This window comes from Propithecus coquereli, unplaced genomic scaffold (assembly GCF_000956105.1).
Source record: "Propithecus coquereli isolate 6110/MARCELLA unplaced genomic scaffold, Pcoq_1.0 Scaffold66, whole genome shotgun sequence".
NCBI lineage: Eukaryota > Metazoa > Chordata > Mammalia > Primates > Indriidae > Propithecus > Propithecus coquereli.
Window position 1 is genome coordinate 2,052,130 of NW_012152618.1, and position 18,532 is coordinate 2,070,661.

The 18,532-nt window shown below is 36.9% G+C and overlaps 1 protein-coding gene across 1 annotated transcript in view; it reads right to left on the reverse strand.

Annotated features, from left to right (window-relative positions):
• The window catches only part of RYR2 (ryanodine receptor 2 (cardiac)), a 509,242-nt gene that overhangs the window by 308,407 nt on the left and 182,303 nt on the right, over positions 1-18,532 (reverse strand). The window contains 1 exon segment of the mRNA XM_012660153.1: positions 3,766-3,861. Coding sequence (XP_012515607.1) covers positions 3,766-3,861 — 96 coding nt within the window.

The window sequence follows — 18,532 nt, forward strand, 5'->3', positions numbered from 1 at the left end:
TGGAGGAAAAGCAAAGTGGAAAAAAGAAAAGGAAAAGGAACGTGAAAAACAAAATTGATGTTAGTGGGTTGGTAACACCAGATCCTTCTATGTGATCCTTGATCCTCTGGGTCTAATCAATTGCTTCCCATTTGTCTATTTATAGCATAGGTTCTGACACACAATTCCCCACTCGTGGAGAACTTAGTGTTCTTTCCTTTTTCAAATTCCAACTCCTTGGTTACCAACGTGAATAGCTTGGGGTATATCTTTCTACATCCTACTGGTGTAGAGACATATATACGTATTACATGGGATTTTTTCCCTTCCTTCTTTTTTGCCTGTCTGTCTGCCTTCTTTTCTTTCTTTCCATTTATTTTTTTTTTTACAAAAAGGTATTCCGGCCGGGCGCGGTGGCTCATGCCTGTAATCCTAGCACTCTGGGAGGCCGAGGCGGGAGGATTTCTTGAGCTCAGGAGTTCAAAATCAGCCTGAGCAAGTGAGACACCGTCTCTACTAAAAATAGAAAGAAATTAGCCAAACAACTAAAAAAAACCAGAAAAAATTAGCTGGGCATGGTGGTACATGCCTGTAGTCCCAGCTACTCGGGAGGCTGAGGCAGGAGGATCGCCTGAGCCCAGGAGTTTGAGGTTGTTGTGAGCTAGGCTGACGCCACGGCACTCTAGCCTGGGTAACAGAGTGAGATTCTGTCTCAAAAAAAAACAAAAACAAAACAAAACAATATATTCCATCCACACACATTCTGCAAATGAATTTTCGCTTAATAATATATCCTAAATATGTTTCAGGATATAGATCTAAACAATTCTTTTAAATATCTATAATATATTTGAAAATGTTATTGTACTATAATTAACCTATTCACCTATGGATCATCACTTCATTTCCAATGTTTCATTTCTAAAAACAATCCAGGACATTTTCTGGTTCCAGAAATGGCAGACGAGGTATTGCAGACCAATCCTCAATCAAAACAACCAAAAAAGTAGGGCAAGATACACACACACACCCCATATCTATACCTGTCTGAAGGCACTAGAGACCTGCCAAGCCAGTAAAGACTAGAAGGTTCTAGATCCCAGGAAAATAAATTAGCCCCACTTTTGCCTTATTTTGCACTCAAGCATTTTCCAGTTTGAATCTACAGCTGAGACGCTAACAAGCTGAGGTGAGTGTGTGTTCAGCAATCTCAGAATTATTATAGCAAGAAAATAAAATGATGCATACATAAGCACTCAGTAAATAACAAAGCACAATTGGAATAAATTGTATACATGTACATGTGCATATCACTATTGTTACTATCTCCATAAACTAAGCAATGCTCTACTTCCTCTGGGGAAAGAGTAATTCATTAGAAGCGTAAGTGTAACTACAGTAGAGAAAATTGTTTTGTGAAATACATTTTAGATACTTAAAAACCAGGAGGCTACAGGTATAGTGAACATATTTTAAGCCCGATGCTGAGGAGCTGGGGTTTAATCTTGGCTGTAATAACAAATAATTCCAGGATCTCAAATCAGTCATTTTAACTGTTCTATGCCTCAAATTCCTTTCCTCTAAAGTAAGAATGTTAAATTAAATATTCTCTAAGGATCCCCCCTACTCTTGACTTTCACTATGCTTTCTCTGAGCACAGGGCTTCCATTTTAAGCAGAAATGCCTGCAGTCAACAGCTTGATGGGAAGAAGACAATTGCAAGTAACAACTTGTAACCAAAGGAATTGTGCCTGTAACTGACCATGATGAAGACTCTCTAACAAACACTGGACTCTACTTGCCGGACCTTAAAGGATGCTTGGCTCTGTTCTTTCCTTCTCTCTCTCCTTTTTTGATTTGAGCATTTTGCTGTGCAGTTGATTCATCTAGCATTGACACTCTGCTCTGAAGGCTGCCCTGTGCCTCTTTCTTTCCAGATACTCACTGAGGCCAGGAAAAGATATATATACGTAGCTTGCCAATGATTCTGGACGCTTCGATGCAAGAATTCATCCATTTTTGGAATCTATGCCATCATCTTGTTGCCACTTATTTGATCACTTCTTCTTCCTACTAGTTATTCACTTCTTTCCCTGTTTAATATATTCTGCAATTAATGCACAGTTATTCATATTACTATACTCTTAATAACCTCATCTCATAATTTTGGTGTTTTGATTACAACAATCTCCAGTCTCTACATTATTTCTGCCACCCAACAGTCTAGCGGAGCCTCAGAACTCACAGTGACTCAATTTTTTCTTCCTCCAATCTTAAACTCCAAAATTTTGCTGTATGACTTAAAATTACCCTCTCTGACTACAACCATCTGTTCTTCTATGTCTCTATTCATTCAATTCCAACAAACCTGTCCCTGACTGTGTCTTTATCATGCAAAAGTCACGGAATTATTTTGTATGCACAGTAGCATTTTTTAAGTGAATTCAAACACCCATTCATTTATTCAACAGATACTAATAAACACCTAGAAGTGCCAGACAGTATTGTATATCCAGAGAAACAAAGATGAATTAAATCATGCCCCTACCTTCAAGAAGTTCATTACTAGTGAAGGAGACTGAGAGGAAAGATAAGTAACGTTAGAAGGCATCAGTGCTGTTGAAGGACAAATAATGAAATAATGTGCCAACAGGAGGAACCACTGATTCCATTTAGGTGTCACCGAGGCAGGCTACGGCACTGGAGGATTCAGGCCCACCTGGCAATCACTGATACGTCTCCACAACCTCAGAATAAAACTAACACACTTGTTAGAGATGTGCATATCAGGTTGATTGCCTATAACCACCTTACTATGATACAGATCATGTATTTGTATTTACTAAATCCCTTTTAAATAAAATATTGTGCTATATGATTTGGGAAACTCATTTTTTCCCAAATCTGTCCAAATAATCTTTTGAACACAAGAGGAAAAAATGAGAATTCCAAACCAATCTTTTTGTGTGTCGAATATATCAGGAGTAATCAACTTGAAAAACAGTAAAGAATTCTAGCTCTTTTGTGGTTTTCAGGACTTCATAACTAGACTTTAAAAAATAGATATATAAATGGGCAGGATACTGCTACATTGCTATTCAAAAATGACTAATGAAAATACTAATTATTTTATCAATAAATAAAAATGCTTAAACTGTTAAAAGGAAAACACTCGTATTACACCACTGATCATTAGAGTCAAAGTTGTTTTTCTTTTTCTTTTTTTTTTTTTTTCCAGAGATGTAGTCTTGCTGTCTTGCCCAGGCTGGAATGGAGTGGTTATTCACAGGCATGATCATGATGCATGACAGCCTCAAACTCCTGGCTCAAGCAATCCTCCCGCCTTACCCTCCCGAGTAGCTGGGACTACAGACATGCGCCACCATGCTCGGCTAATTTTTTCTATATATTTTTAGTTGTCCAGCTAATTTCTTTCTTATTTTAGTAGAGACAGGGTCTCACTCTTGCTCAGGCTGGTCTTGAACTCCTGAGCTCAAGTGATCCTCCTGCCTCAGGCTCCCAGAGTGCTAGGATTACAGGCATGTGCCACCACATCCAGCTAATCGTTTTTTTTTCAGTTTTGTAGAGACGGGGTCTCACTATGTTGCCCAGGCTGGTCTCACACTCCTGGCCTTAAATGATCCTCCTGTCTCAGCCTTCCAAGCAACAAAGACCATAAGCACATACCACCCTGACCAGCTAAGTGTGTTTTTATGTCTTAAAGAACATGAAATAGAAGAAAACAGGAATAATACATTACACTAAGGAGAAAACTGGAAAACGTACCAGAAGAAGCTTCCAGTCTTTCCAATCTGCTAATCAACCAGTCGAGGGAGCCGGAAAATTGAGCACAGTTTTTACGATTTCCTCTAATTAGAGCCGCTGCAAAAGAAAGCAGGTTTCACATTTATGTGATTTTCCAGCTGAAAACTTAAAGTATGCTAATGTAATAGTAGCCCTAAAATATTAGATCAAGAACATCTTCATGTTACATCTAAAACATATGCAAGCGTATATATACTTACCTATACAAAATTGAGACATTAAAAGACAAATTGATATTTATTAATGAAGACTGATAAAACCACTGCTCATTAGAAGGAATATAATTTCAGGAAGTAACATTTCACATTGGGAGGTAATAATCAAGGGTAATGGGAAAACCAGTGTCCTGGGAGTTCTCTCACTTGGGTTCTAATACCTATTGCTTTTAATTAGCCATGAGATTAAATTATTCCATCTCTCCTAAGCCCAATTTTCTCATCTATATAATGAAGAAGTTAAGAATACATCAGTTTTCCTAAAAATGTACCATGATATACTTGGATATATAACTAGTAATTACAACTCTAAAAGGTATACAGAGATATACCCAAATGCTACATTTAAAAAAGGATGAGAGTGTCCACGGCCAATAAGTTTGAAAATATATTTTTCTACCTCTTCTTCCCATTCAGAGATTCACAATGTCTGTCAAAGACTCTGACACATTCTGCAGTAAAGAAACCTATTCTAACTTTGCTTAGACTAGTGTTCTCTACACTTCTTTGGCTAAAGAACCCATCTAAAATTCCTATGTGGCTATGCATGATCTCTTTCCACCTAGTTTATACACTCAATTTTAAATTTTAAAATTTTCAAAATCATTCAGTTCTTTCAAAGCAAGTCTGGTAAATATTTTATATGAATTCTACTCTTATACCCAAAAGATTGTTCAGAAAGCGTATAACTGCTTACAAAGGGTCGGCAAGATTTTTTTAAAAATATGGTATTTAAAGGGAGAAAGATGTCGTCACAAGAAAAATCACTATTTAAAATCTGGTGGCACTAGGAAGCAGTTTGAAGAAGTGACGTTTGAGGTTCTGCTACCTATTTACCTCCATGTTACAAGCAGGAGGCAGGAAACCCTGCAGTCAAAGTGTGCAATTAAAGACATCCTTCGCATTTTCAATTTTAATCAATCAATCAATAAATAAATGTTGAGGGTAAGAAAAGAAACACAGACAGAAAAGACAGGAAGGGTCTATCCCTACAATGGCATAAGAAGAGCTTGTTTGTGTATAGAGGCTCCACAATACTTGTACAAAGATTACAGGATGATGACTCAGTTACTTAGGTTTTCCTCTGACTCTGGATCTAGTGGCCCCCATAACAGCCTGCAATCGAGATACACTCATACAGTGCAGAGAACAGGGGGCCACAGGTAAGGATGGAATGCAGCACAGGAATGAGCAGTCCTATGTGCTAAATGGGACTTCTAATTTTAATCTTTAAGAATATCTGTTCCCTGTTTAGAACAGCAGCGACTGGGAAAAAGCATACGATGGAGTTTTTGAATTTTTATAGAGTCTCATTCATTTAAAGATTAACTCACACCTTTAATTTTACTTCAGCTTTTAAAAATTAAATATATTATATATTTTATAAAGGTCAAATGTTAGAGATAAGGTGATTATTGAAACAACTAATGGTGTCAGAATGCAGTCTTTCAATAAGCCATGGGGGATTTAAGATAATCACATAGTAAGCTGCAGAGAAAACTTCATTAAATGTGCTGCAAACTGAAGTGTTATAGACCATGTGCTCTGACAACTAGGTAATGAAACTAGAACTAAGTGAACAAAGCAGAAATAAAAATAATACCTAAGCACTTAAAAAAATTTAAACTCTGCCCTTAATAACCTTTGGGCCAAGGGAGGGATCAACACCACAATATAGAATATCTAGTAAAAATAAAAAATGAGACCACTACCTAACACAACCAAAAGTAAATGGCGAAAACAATACTCAAAATTAACTAAATACTTTAATTGCTAAGCATAGGTTGAAAATTTTTAATTAAACATTCATTTTGAAATATAGGAACAAATATAAGAATATCAAACAAATATAAGAAAATAGAAAAAGAAATAAATAGCAATAACAGTAGAAATTAATACATTAGAAATAGAAGTGATCTATATAATAAAAGTAGTGAGATTCATCAATACTTTTTTTAACATAAGCTAATGATCAACTACACTTTAATAAAGAAGAGAAATTAAGAAAAAAATCATAAATGCAGCCACATTATACATCCCTATACTGGAACTTTCAACATCTGGGAAAAAGAATTGCCTTTATATATATATATATATATGTGTGTGTGTGTGTGTGTGTGTGTGTGTGTGTGTGTGTTTTCCACCAAAACTGACCCAATAGAAGGGAGAAAATCTAAATATAATAATAAACCATGAATAATATTAAGAAGTGTATCAAAGACCAAAAACTTTCTTTCATATATTCAAGAAATAAGTAATTTCTATACTGTTTAAACTGCAATCATACACTGAATAATAACGTTTTGGTCAACAACAGACCACATATAAGATGGTGGGTCCCATAAGATTGTAATACCATATTTCTCCTGTACCTTTTCTATGTTTAGATATGTTTGGATACACAAATATTTACCATTGTGTTACAAAGGCCTACAGTATTCAGTACAGTCACATTCTTTACAGCCTTCTAGCCTAGGAGCAATACGCTACATCACATAGACGGAGGTGTGCAATAGGTTATACCATCTAGGTTTGTGTAAGCGCACTCTGACGTTTGCACAATGACAAAATCACGTAATGATGCATCTCTCAGACCATATCCCTGTTGTTAAGCAATACGTGACGGCATTCCAAAATAAAAAAAACTAAGGAAACCTCCTCCCTATTTATTTTACAAAGATATTATCAGTAATTTTGATATCAAAGCCTAATAAAGTATACATATAATAAAACAAGAGGAAACTCTTACTTACGAATATAAATCCCAAAATTGTATACAAAGACAGTATTTACAAATCAAATTCAGCAGTACATTAGCAGCATCAACCCAATTCAAGATTCATTCCCCCAAAGAGATAGAAATATATCAGGAAATCTGTTAATAAGTCAAAGATGAAACATATGACTATCTCGATAGACTCTGAAAATATATTTCTAATGAAAAAAAATTAGTTCAGGAGAACACAATACCTCCTGCATGCTGTGTGTGTGTGTATGTGTGCGTGTATGTGTATGTTAGCACGTGCATGCCAGGGACACCAATGTGTTTTACAGACAAGTGGAGTATGAGAATTAGAATCCATCAAGTCAGTTAAGAAGAAATCAGTTAAGTGAGGTTCTAAAGTGATGGAAAAGTATGTAGAGAAATACAAGGAAGCTCATCACAACACTGTTTGTAACAGCAAAATACTAAAACAGCCTGAGTGTGGCTAAATAAATAAATGGTGACATATTCCTTCAGTAGGGTAGTATACATCCACTAAAACCTGATGAAGCTTTATAGTCACTGCCAAGGAAAGATGCCCACAATGTAGAATTAATTAAAAACATGTGCTACAAAAGAACACTGATAGCATGATTCCATTGTGTAACGTAAATGTATATACTGAATATAAGTACATGCATAGCATGGAGAAAATTGTGTTTTTTAGACCATTTCTTAGAGAATAAGAGTTGGCTTTTGGGAAAAATATCTTGCTAAGGGCCTGAGATAGAAACAGAGACCTCAAGGAACACTGATACGCGTGGGACTGGTCCACCAGGTCACAAAGTGAAAGTTTCTTATTCCAAAACAGGGGTGAAGAAGAGTGGAGGGAAAAAGGGCCGTGGCTTCTGACATGATCCTTCACAGTGACCCTCTGAACCTGCAATAAATTCTGTCAAAAACCCATAGATGCTCAAAAACAATGGAAGCCTGTATGTGAAGAGGTAATGTTCTATAGCCAGGATACTATGTAACCTTAGAGAAACAATTGTTCGCAATAAAAAAGCATGGAAGCCTGAAAAAATGTAACCAAATAAACCCCCAAAATATACGGACATCAAAAGGAACCCTATAGATTGTCTCATCCATGAAACCACAATTTGGACCAAGCTAACCAAACCTTCAAGTGGAGAGGGAATAGCTGATGTCTTGGTGGGGCACAAATGTACACAAATGCACGCACACAGTGTTATTCTGTAAGTGTGTACATAGGTGTGCAAAATGTTTTGTATCTGTATAATGTGATATATATTCAAAGGAACATTTTTTAAAAGGTAATACACTAAAATGGGTGGTTAAGCATAAGAGTAGCTTCTACATCCTTATTTCTTTCATTGTCTAAGATGCATTAATTTTAAAATCCAATAGTACGATAAAGTTACTTTCTTTTCAAAATGAAAAGGGAAAACAATGTCATCGATATCTGTAGTGACAATCATCATGGTGTCTCAGAGCGCCATTCTCATCTCCGAAGTGCAACAGCAACTGTAACATACACGGTACATCAAGATACAAAAACAAAATCAAGGTAAATGTCCTTTCCTGAATTTGGACAAACAAGCTAAACCTTCAAATACTCCTTAATTGCTGCCTAATTAGACATAAAAACTAAGTTAAGACCTTTCATCTTCCACACATCACTTTTTTCCTCATATATTTAAGAAATACTGATGTGAATGTATCAGGCACTATGGCTGGCACTGTGAATACCAGCTGAAATACAGTAGGAATATAATACAATGCCTTTCAAGTCTTCTATTATATTCCAAGCTCTTTTAGATCTTATGCTCTGTCTTATTATTCCTTTGCATGGTGCCTGAAATTTAGTAGGTATGTTATTAATATTTCTTAACATGAACAAATGAATAAATAGCTACCAGTCTCCTATGGAATATCAGCGGTTAAATAACTATAGTATAAAAACATTTTGATCCTTGCACTTTGGGAGGCTGAGGTGGGAGGATCGCTTGAGGCCTGAAGTTTTAGGCTATAGTGAGCTATGATGACACCACTGCACCCTAGCCCGGGTGACAGGGCCAAGACCCTGTCCTAAAAAAATAAGAGAAAAAAACAACATTTTAAAGTAAGGTCTTAACAAGGAAATGCTAATTCACTGAACCAATTTTATGAACATTAAATAACTGATTAAATTCCTAAACTTTTATCCAATCAGAATATGAAATGCATGTAATATTGGCAATTAATTAAAAAACTATTTTTGAAAAAATACACTATTGTGCATTTATTTACTTTTTAAAAATGTAATTTCATCATGGTAAGAACTTACTCATCTTGCTTAAGTGAAACTTTATTCCCCTTGATTAGTAACTTCTCATTCCCTACCCCTAAACCCCTGGCAACTACCATTCTACTCTTTGATTCTATGAATTTAATTATTTTAGATACTTCATTTGAGTGGAATCATATAGCATTTGTATTTCTTATTAGTATCATAACATCCTCTGGGGCTTCATGCTTCAGTGTATTTAAACTCTTAGACTGAACATTTTACAGAAGACTCATAGAATCTGAGAATTACAAATGGATTTAGATTTAAAGATATTCTAAGAAAATTCCTTTACTTATAAAATTTACTCAACAAATATGAATTACCTGCTTGGTGTCAGACATTGTTCTGGATGCTGGAGATACAGCAAGAAATCAAACACCACCCCTCTTGGGACTTAGATTCCAAGCCTGGAAGTACTAAGTGAACAGGCCCTAACCGGCACAGAGAAATGAGGGGCTGACAGAACTAAAATCCAGAAATATTTTTAAAAATTTTGAGATTAACAAGTAGATGGTCCTAAACCTCAAAAACGACTAAAAACCAAACAAAACAAAAACCCTCAAATGTTGCTGAAGAATGTAAGTACAGGACCACTGAAACTTCTTGGAGAGCTTGAGGAGCTGCCTCTACAGCTGGGAACCTTATAAACTGGAGTTTTAAGACTCCTGCCCAGGAAATCACCAGGGTGGGAGAAGATGAGACTATTACCAAGTCGAAAAAAAAAAGTGTTTTATTTATAAAATGCCTTTCCAGGATTTCCTGGAGAACAAGATAGGAACTATCTACATGCACAAACGTTAGAAGAACATCTGGTATGAGCATGTCTGAAGCCTTTCTTTTCCATCTCTCGACTGCCTTCCTGCACCCCTCACCTCCCACCAGTGTTTTACAGCATTTAGGAAGATCTGTCTCTGGGAAAATAACCTGCATGTGCAAAAATCCCTATTTGCTGTACCTTTCCAAGTCTTCAACCATTCAGAAACTGGTCACTAAAAGAGCAGCAATCTATCATTTTGGTTTTATACTTTAAATCTTCAAAAATTAGTATTCAACTGAATGTTCTCATACATGGGAGCTAAGCAATGGGTATGCATGGGCATACGGAGGGACTTAATGGACACTGTAGTCTGGGGGGGTAGCAGGGGGGCACAGGATGAAAAATTACCTATTTGATACAATGTACATTATATCATGTGATGGGTATATTAAAAGCCTATACTTCCCACTATGCAATTCAGCCATGTAACAAAAAACCACTTGTACCCCCAAATCCATTTAAATAAAAAAACCCCAAAAAAGCATAGACGATATTGCAAAGCTTACTGCATAGCTCAAGAAATAAAGCAGTATAGACACACAAAAAAATAAAAATAAAATAGTGATCTTTGGTGTTAGAGATCCATTCAGGAGAGAATAATATAAATTATTTCCTAAAATGTCCAAGAATAAATTGGTATGGATTTTTTGCCATTTTAAAAACTTTCTTAGTTTTTTAATTTCACATGACTTTTACTCAACATTGACAAAAAGCATGGCTATAAATGAGCTCTATTTAAAGGGTGTGTGTGTGTGTGTGTGTGTGATTTTTTTTTTGTAGCTCTTTAGAAATAATACATATATGTAATATGAGAAAAAAATAAGTATTCATAGAGTGAGTTTTCCAAAGATCCATTTCTCAGGAATCTTTAGAGAATCATCCTGGCTTGCAAGCTTCCCACAGATTAATTGTGTGGATGTCAGAAAAGATGTATGAAAGCACTCCACAGCAATGCTTCTCAAACTGAGTATCAGTGTCTCTAAGATCCTGTATTCCAGATGGCAGGCTCATAAATCTACTTTCATCATTTTCCACCTAAAACACATATTAAATACATCCATGTCAAATGCTAAATTGTCATAGATTCTCATTCCCACCTTCTCCCCTTTCTTGCCATGCTAAATGGACACACTGAAGAAAAAAAAGCAAAGCAAAAGAAGAAAGTGGCTTGCTTCACACATGACCCCAAGAGAATCTACTGTCTATTTGGAAGAATGCAAGGAGGCTTAATGAGTTTGGAGTTGATATTTGAACCAAACTTTTTCACAGCAGAGTAAAGAAGAACAGTGAGATGCATATATCTTATAGAATTCCAACTATTGCTACAGATCTGAGACTTTTCAAGCCCAAAGTGAAGTATATACTTAAGTACACATGGCCATCTATCTTGTCATTACAATGAATTCAGTAAAAACTACTGGCAGCAGATGGTTCTGAAGACTTTTGCATGTCAAAATTCAACACAAGATTGTACTCATTAATCTTTTTCAGGTCATGAAATCAATGTTGACTATAATAAAAACAAAAGTCATAAGAAATCAAAGGAACACTTAAAAACCAAAATCTCTCATAACTCTTATCTATCTGAAACAGCCCCCATTAAAACTACCATGTATACATAGGGGGAGATTCTCTTTATTTGCACTGATATAAAATGTTCTATTTTTTTCACTCAACTGGAATCAATACATTAGGTTTTTTCTTTTACCATCAATTATCTAGCATTAGACATAGATGTTAACTACTTTTTCCAGTTACAAAAGTAATGTTTATTAACAGATTAAGAAAAATGAGAAGTAAAAGATCAAGATCTCTCCCCCAAGAAGTAGTTACCTAACATTTTTCTGTGCATACATTCAGAAATGTCCAATGTATACACAAGAATGTATCTTTCTCTATATATTTTTAACTTGATACAATTGGAATCTTACTATATATATGGTAAGTGCCTTGTTGTTGTTGTTGTAGTTGTTTTTTCTACTTAACAGCATACCATAGAGCTGGGCAAGTTGGCTCATACCTATAATCTCAGCAACTTGGGAGGCTGAGACAGTAGGATCTCCTGAGACCAGTAGTTCAAGACCAGCCTGAGCAACATAGTGAGATCCCATCTCTAAAAAAATGAAAAAAATTAGCTGGGTGTGGTGGTGTATGCCTGTAGTCCCACCTACTCAGAGGCTGAGATAGGAGGATAACTTGAGTCCAGGAATTTCAGGCTGCAGTGAGCTATGACTGTGCTATGACTGTACTCCAGCCTGGGTCACAGAGTGAGACCCCATCTTTAAAGAAAAAAAAATACCACACTGTAGATTGCCATGCTAAAAAGAGCAGCAATCTAGCCTGCTTGTTTCATACAATTTTCCAAATGATAGATTTATCCTAGTCTTCAATGATTATACAGTGTTATATTATATAAGGGTACTATAACTTAGGTAACCAATCCCCTGTTGATAGAAAAATTGTTTTTAATTTTATGCTATTTATAAACAATTTTACAGTGGCCATCCTTTTCACATTTATGCAAATATATCACTAGAATACATTTCTTAAAATAGAATTTCTGAGAGAAAAACATTGACATTTAAAGTCATTTATATATATTGTCAGACCAAGATTTGTCTGATTTTTTATGATTGACACAGAATAGCTATGTTTTTTAAAATTTCATTAATTTACATTCCAAGATTACTCAACATTTTCCCCACTGATGTGTATTATCAAGTTGTTTATCTGTGCTAACCTAGTAAGTGAAATATGATCCTTATTTAATTTGCATTTCTTTATTTGGCACACTGAAAACCTTTTACTATTTTATTTATTATTCTGTGAACTGCTCATCTCTGTTATCTGTTTTTGTATTATACAGTATTTCCTTTTCTTATGAATTTATGAAAACTATATATATAACTATAGAAAGTAGGCCTTTTTCTGTCATATTGATTGCATATTTTTCTCAAATTCCCATGTTTTTAATTTTGTAATGATATTATTTATACAACTTTTAATGTTTATATAGTCAAATATATCAGTCTTTTGTTACTTATTAACATAGTTTAACAATGACTTGTCCCAAGATGGTCAAGGCACTACAGTCAGGAACTGCGGAGTATATGGCTGGCTTTGCTGAGTATGTCGTCTCTCTTACTCCACCATAAGCTCATGAGAGCAGGCACCACATCCTGGTCACCACTGTTCCTCACTGCCCAGATCACAGCATCTCCCACGGCAGGCGTTCAAATAATCTTTCACGAATGGATAATGTTTCCATTGTGGTCTGACTATCTGGGTTGCTCCAAGATTCATATGTTGAAATCTTGACCCCCAGGGTGATGGCATTAGAAGGTCAGGCCTTTGGGAGGAAATTAGGTCACGAGGGCGGAGATCTTATGAAATTAGTGCCCTTCTAAAGGAGACCCCAGAGAGATCCTCGCCCCTTCTGCCATGTGAGGACACAGTGAGAAGATACCATCTATAAATCGAGACCTCACCAGACATAGAATCTACCAGTGCCTTGATCTCAGACTTCCTCCAGAACTGTAAGAAATAAATTCCTGTTCTTTGTAAGCTGCCTAGTTTATGGTATTTTGTTATACAGCAGCCTGAATACAATAAAATGATTTCTACTGAAATCCAGATCCATCAGGTTCCAAGTCCAAATTCTCCTCAACATGACAGTCTCTGTTATAAAAGGACACCCAATCAGGAGGCCACGTGAGGAATTAAGAAGCTTGGGAAAAAAGAGACAAAAGGAAGCTTTTCTGAGGTGAGGTATTTAAATAAATAAATAAACGTTCAGAATTATCTGGAAGAAATAGGTGTAGGGGGATTAACAAACACTTCCTTAGGAAAAGCAATGTGCAAATATACAAGTTAAGAACATATATACACGTGAAGGGAAAGTAGATTCAGAATTTATGTCTCCTCTTGCATGTAACAATTGGTTTAAAAGGCACAAAATAACCATGTGCCTGAAAACCCTTCATATTCGTAGTTATATATATATACATTATATATATATAATTATTATACTACTATCCTTTTTTAAGATGTGGCTTTTGGGGGATTACAAATTTGTCAGTATCAAGTAATACCTCCATCCAACCCTTTGTTAATCAAGTGGGATATAAATAATTAAGGTTGTAGGACATATACTTAAGATATATTCAAGTCTCTTTGATATGAAGTAATTCTAGATGTTCTGGAAGTTCTGGATTGGAGGAAAGGACCATCAGGATGCAATTCAGAGAGGCTAGAGACAGAGTGAGCTAGAGCAGGCGCGAAAAGGACGAGACAGAGCCATCCCTCACAGAGCTGGAGCATTCTGAAGACTAGGCTAAGACGGGTATGAAAAAGGTATTGGAGAGTCAGTCAATGACAATTCATGAGGAAGTGTGTGAGGGCTCCCTGAGGACGCGAGTGAAGACTGGAGGTGAGAAGAAGTGGAGGAAAAGAGATTAGCCAGAAATCTTACAGCATCTATTAATAAATATCATTGAGATTGTAAGTATTTAGCTGTAAGCCAGATGCTAAGGATACAGATGTGTGATATCGTGTTCAGAGAATCCGTAGAATAATAGAATATGAAATTTTTAGTCTGGAGACAAATATAAAGAAAACTTTATGACCTCTATTTTCTGATGAGGAAACCAAGAGCCAGTGTATATATATATCTACAATAATCGTGATCCTATGTCTTCTATCGGCTAATCCAGAACTTTCCTCATTATATCCAACAAGTCTAAGTTAAGTTTCTTTTCTAACACATATTTTAAAGGCAAAAACAAGAAGAATGAAAGCAGAGGATGGAGAAGAAAGTTTTACTGTTCTAGCAAGGGAAATGATGATAACAACTATTCAAAAGAAGTGAGAATAATGATTAAGAAGAACAATCATAAGCTATGCTAAGCATTTGGCAAACACATTTAAGCCACCCAACAACCTTTTGAGAGGAATGATTACTACCATTTTACAGGTAATATTAATAATAATAATAGGTGTCACTCTCTGTATGCCTGGCACTTTTCTAAGTGCCTTACATTAACCCATGTAATTGGCATAATAACCCTAAAAAAATAGGCACTTTTATTTTTTCCACTTTGCAGGTGAGGAAACTGAGCACAAATTTAGTGACCTGTCCAAAGTCACATAAGTAGCAGAGCTCGGGTTCCAAGATGCTGACCAGCAAGGGGGAGGGTCATTTTCTAAGAGGCTGTTGCCTACAGATGAAAGGTTACACTTTTGTGTTTCAAGAAACGACCCTAATCAAGGAGGGTTAATAGGTCCGATGGTTTTTAATAAAGTGAATTGATGATCTAATTTACCCTGCTACAGAAAAATCAATGGGAATCATTACAATGTATTTATTAAATAATTCAAACAAATATTTATTGAGTGCATACTCTGCTTAAGTATGGTGCTAGGTAGTGAATAAAAACGTTCTGATTAGAATTCAACTCATAAAACCTTATTGACGACAAGTAAAATGTTTGAGTTAAGATTTGTGGTGGACACTTCAGCTTCTTGGCTGGCATTCCCTGAACACTCACCCCCTGCATGAGAGCCGGGCACCCCGAGGGTTTGATCCCAGTTTCAGCAGTGGGTCCATGATCAGTCAAAGCCAGTGTCGGTACAATTCCCCTCCTCTTGCCAGAATGACTGGTTCAGGAATGGCCACAGACACAGTCTGGGCTAATGAGAGCTGAAGAATGGTTTGCCCAGTTTTAAGAAATAACACATTCTTTCTTAAGAGGTAACTTCTTGAAGAAACCCTCTTTCATTTTTTCCGTATCAAAGAGGGAGTATGTAGCACTAGGGACTAACAGCACTCAGCTGGGGCCACAAAGGGAAGGCAAGTCTAAAGGAGGATGACCCCATGGAAGGCAAAGCAGAGACATAAAAAACAATTCTGGGGATACAATCAAGCCTTTGAGTCAGACCCACTGGTAGACTGCCAGTTGTACAAGCCAATAAACCCTCTTTGTTGTGCAAGCCTGTTTGAGTTAGGGTATTCTGTTAATTCTAACTGAACACATCCCAATAGAAACATCATTCCCCCTACAGCTGCTCCTGCCCTTTCTGTTTAAATAGGCAAACCATTTTAAAATCACATCTCTAGCCATGTTCCAGTAAAAACCAAACCACAAAACTAATTACAGTGAGGAACTGTGCTCACACCCTCCGAGTCCCCAGCATTTTGTAGAGTGTATTAATGCTACTTCAGTGGGTTTCAAAATAATCAAATTTAATCCCCAAATAACTGTGGAGTTAAAGGGCATACAGGCTTGAGGGAAACGTAGCTCAGAAGGATAAACCTGCAGTGTTAACTTTGCTGGAATAGACTTTTTCTATGATTATAAAAAAATCATTATAATTCTCTCTGCTCATGTTTCTTACTCATGGATATATGAACACATGACCTGTGGAAGGGGCCAACTAACAGAGACTGTGGAAAGAGCTGGTAGGAAAACATAAGTAAGATGCAAATTATCTAGATTTGCCTACAACAATGTTCTTTCTAAACATAACCCTTTCTACCCTCGAACACACATAAATGACACAACTCTTTACCTAAAGCATCTAGTTTGTCTGAGGAATTCGTCCAGTGTCACACCAAGTGAAGAAGCTACACTGTGGTGTTAAAAACATTGCCACACATCAGTTTCCACTATATTCAGAAATTCAGTGTTATAACTTCCACATAATGCAATCTTTAGAATTTTGGTATCACAAAATCCTTATCTTGATGATTGCTGTAGGTAAAATAATGAATCCAGATTCCTGTAAAGCCTCAGTATTCCTCATCCTGTTCACAGAAATGCCAGCTACATGTTACCCTTAGTCTGAAAGTACCAAATTGCAAGTGTTTAATTTTAATGGCATATCAAAGAGCCTACCTAATGAAAACATATTAAAAATTCTAATAGGCATTTAAGAGTTTTATTTGCTAAATTATATTATGACTCTATAAATTTTAATGATGTTCAATTAGATTATGCAGAATTTTCAAATAGTTGACTACCCTTCATTCTTCACTTTAAAAATGCATTATCTCTTTCCTTTTTTTTCATTATCTCTTTTGTACACGTAGGTATACTTTCCTATTCTATCAGAACACATTTATTTAATGAATACACGTTTATTAGGTATCTACTACGTGCAAGATATTAAGTTAAATGACAGAGATGCAAAAACCAGAAAGGTGCTATTCTTGCCTTTAAAGTCAGTCTCATATGTAACTAAATAAGCAATGCAATGTGTGCTATAACACAGGCAAATACTAAGTGCCAAGAGGGCAGAGAAGGAAGGTGTGACTAGCTTAAGAGTTGGGAAAAACGTCAGAGTATCTTCAAAAGACAGTGACATGGGAACTGGGTCTTGAAGGATATATAGGAATTTCAGAAAAGGTGAGAGTAAGAAAATGTCACAGAGGTGTGAACGTGTATGGGATCTTCAGAAAACTGTGATATGACTGAAGTAGGGGGAAGGGAAGTGGGAAAATATGAAGCTGGAAGGGTTAGCTGGGGCCTCATGTACCAGGCGAAACAAGCTGACCTTTACCAGACTGATGGGGCAGTAAGAAAAGTTTCTAAACTGGGAAGTGATGTGTAGTTAACAATGTATTCGATGAATCTGAGATTTTAGAGGTGAGGGGTAGATGGCCCTCTTTTTTTTACACATTTTGCAAATGAGCCATGGGAAGCCTTTGTTTCAGGGTATCTCTCCTAGACTGTTTGAGGCAAGTCACCTTGGAAGAGGGAGAAGACTGCATCCAGAGCAAAGGGCAGGCAGGTCTACTCTCCAGTGTAGCTGACTCGGGCTCCCCAAGCTCCGCTCAGGATTCCTTTTCTGTAACTCAAGCAACTGCCTGTGCGGTTGTCATCCACCCCTCACATTGTCCCATGAGAACTGGGGCTGAGGGAACTGGCACAAAAATGTTCATACCCCAGCTATAGCCATTGCATTGAGTAATAAACTGTCCCACTTCACCCTGATCGCCGGCTAACTTACTGGCTTGCAAATATGGGTAAAGTCTCAGACCCTTCACAGTTTTTGACAAGAGACAAGTAGAAGTTACTGCAAGTCAAAAATAATGAGGACCTGTGCTTGCACAGAGCCCATAGGAATGCAGTATAAGCCACAGCAACTCAAAATGCCCTTTAGCCCACCTTGCTTCCCTGTAATTGCTTACTGCTCAGGAGTGATAGCGCTCACGGTCATAAGGTTTCTTAGCTTTCTTCATTGCTCCCATAGATAATGTCACACTTGTGAAACCTAAGGCCAGTTTTCGAGTTATCTTCCAGGCCCCACATTCCGGTGGACCAACTGACCCACCCAGACCCACACCAAGGAACTAACTCAACTGGTCTTGCGACCCCCATCCAGAAACTGACTCAACACAAGAAGACAGTTTCTATACCCCTGTAGTTTCATCCCGAACCCAGCCAATCGGCAGATCCAATTGCCTAGCCCTTTGCCCACCAAACTATCTTTGAAAACCCTTTCTCCCAAATTCTCAGGGAGACAGATTTGAGCAATTCCTCTCGCCTCCTCACATGACGCCTGTGATATTAAACCCTTTCTCCGCTGTAACCCCTGTTGTCTCAGTGTATCGGCTTCCTCTTGAGCAGCAGGCAGTGAACCTG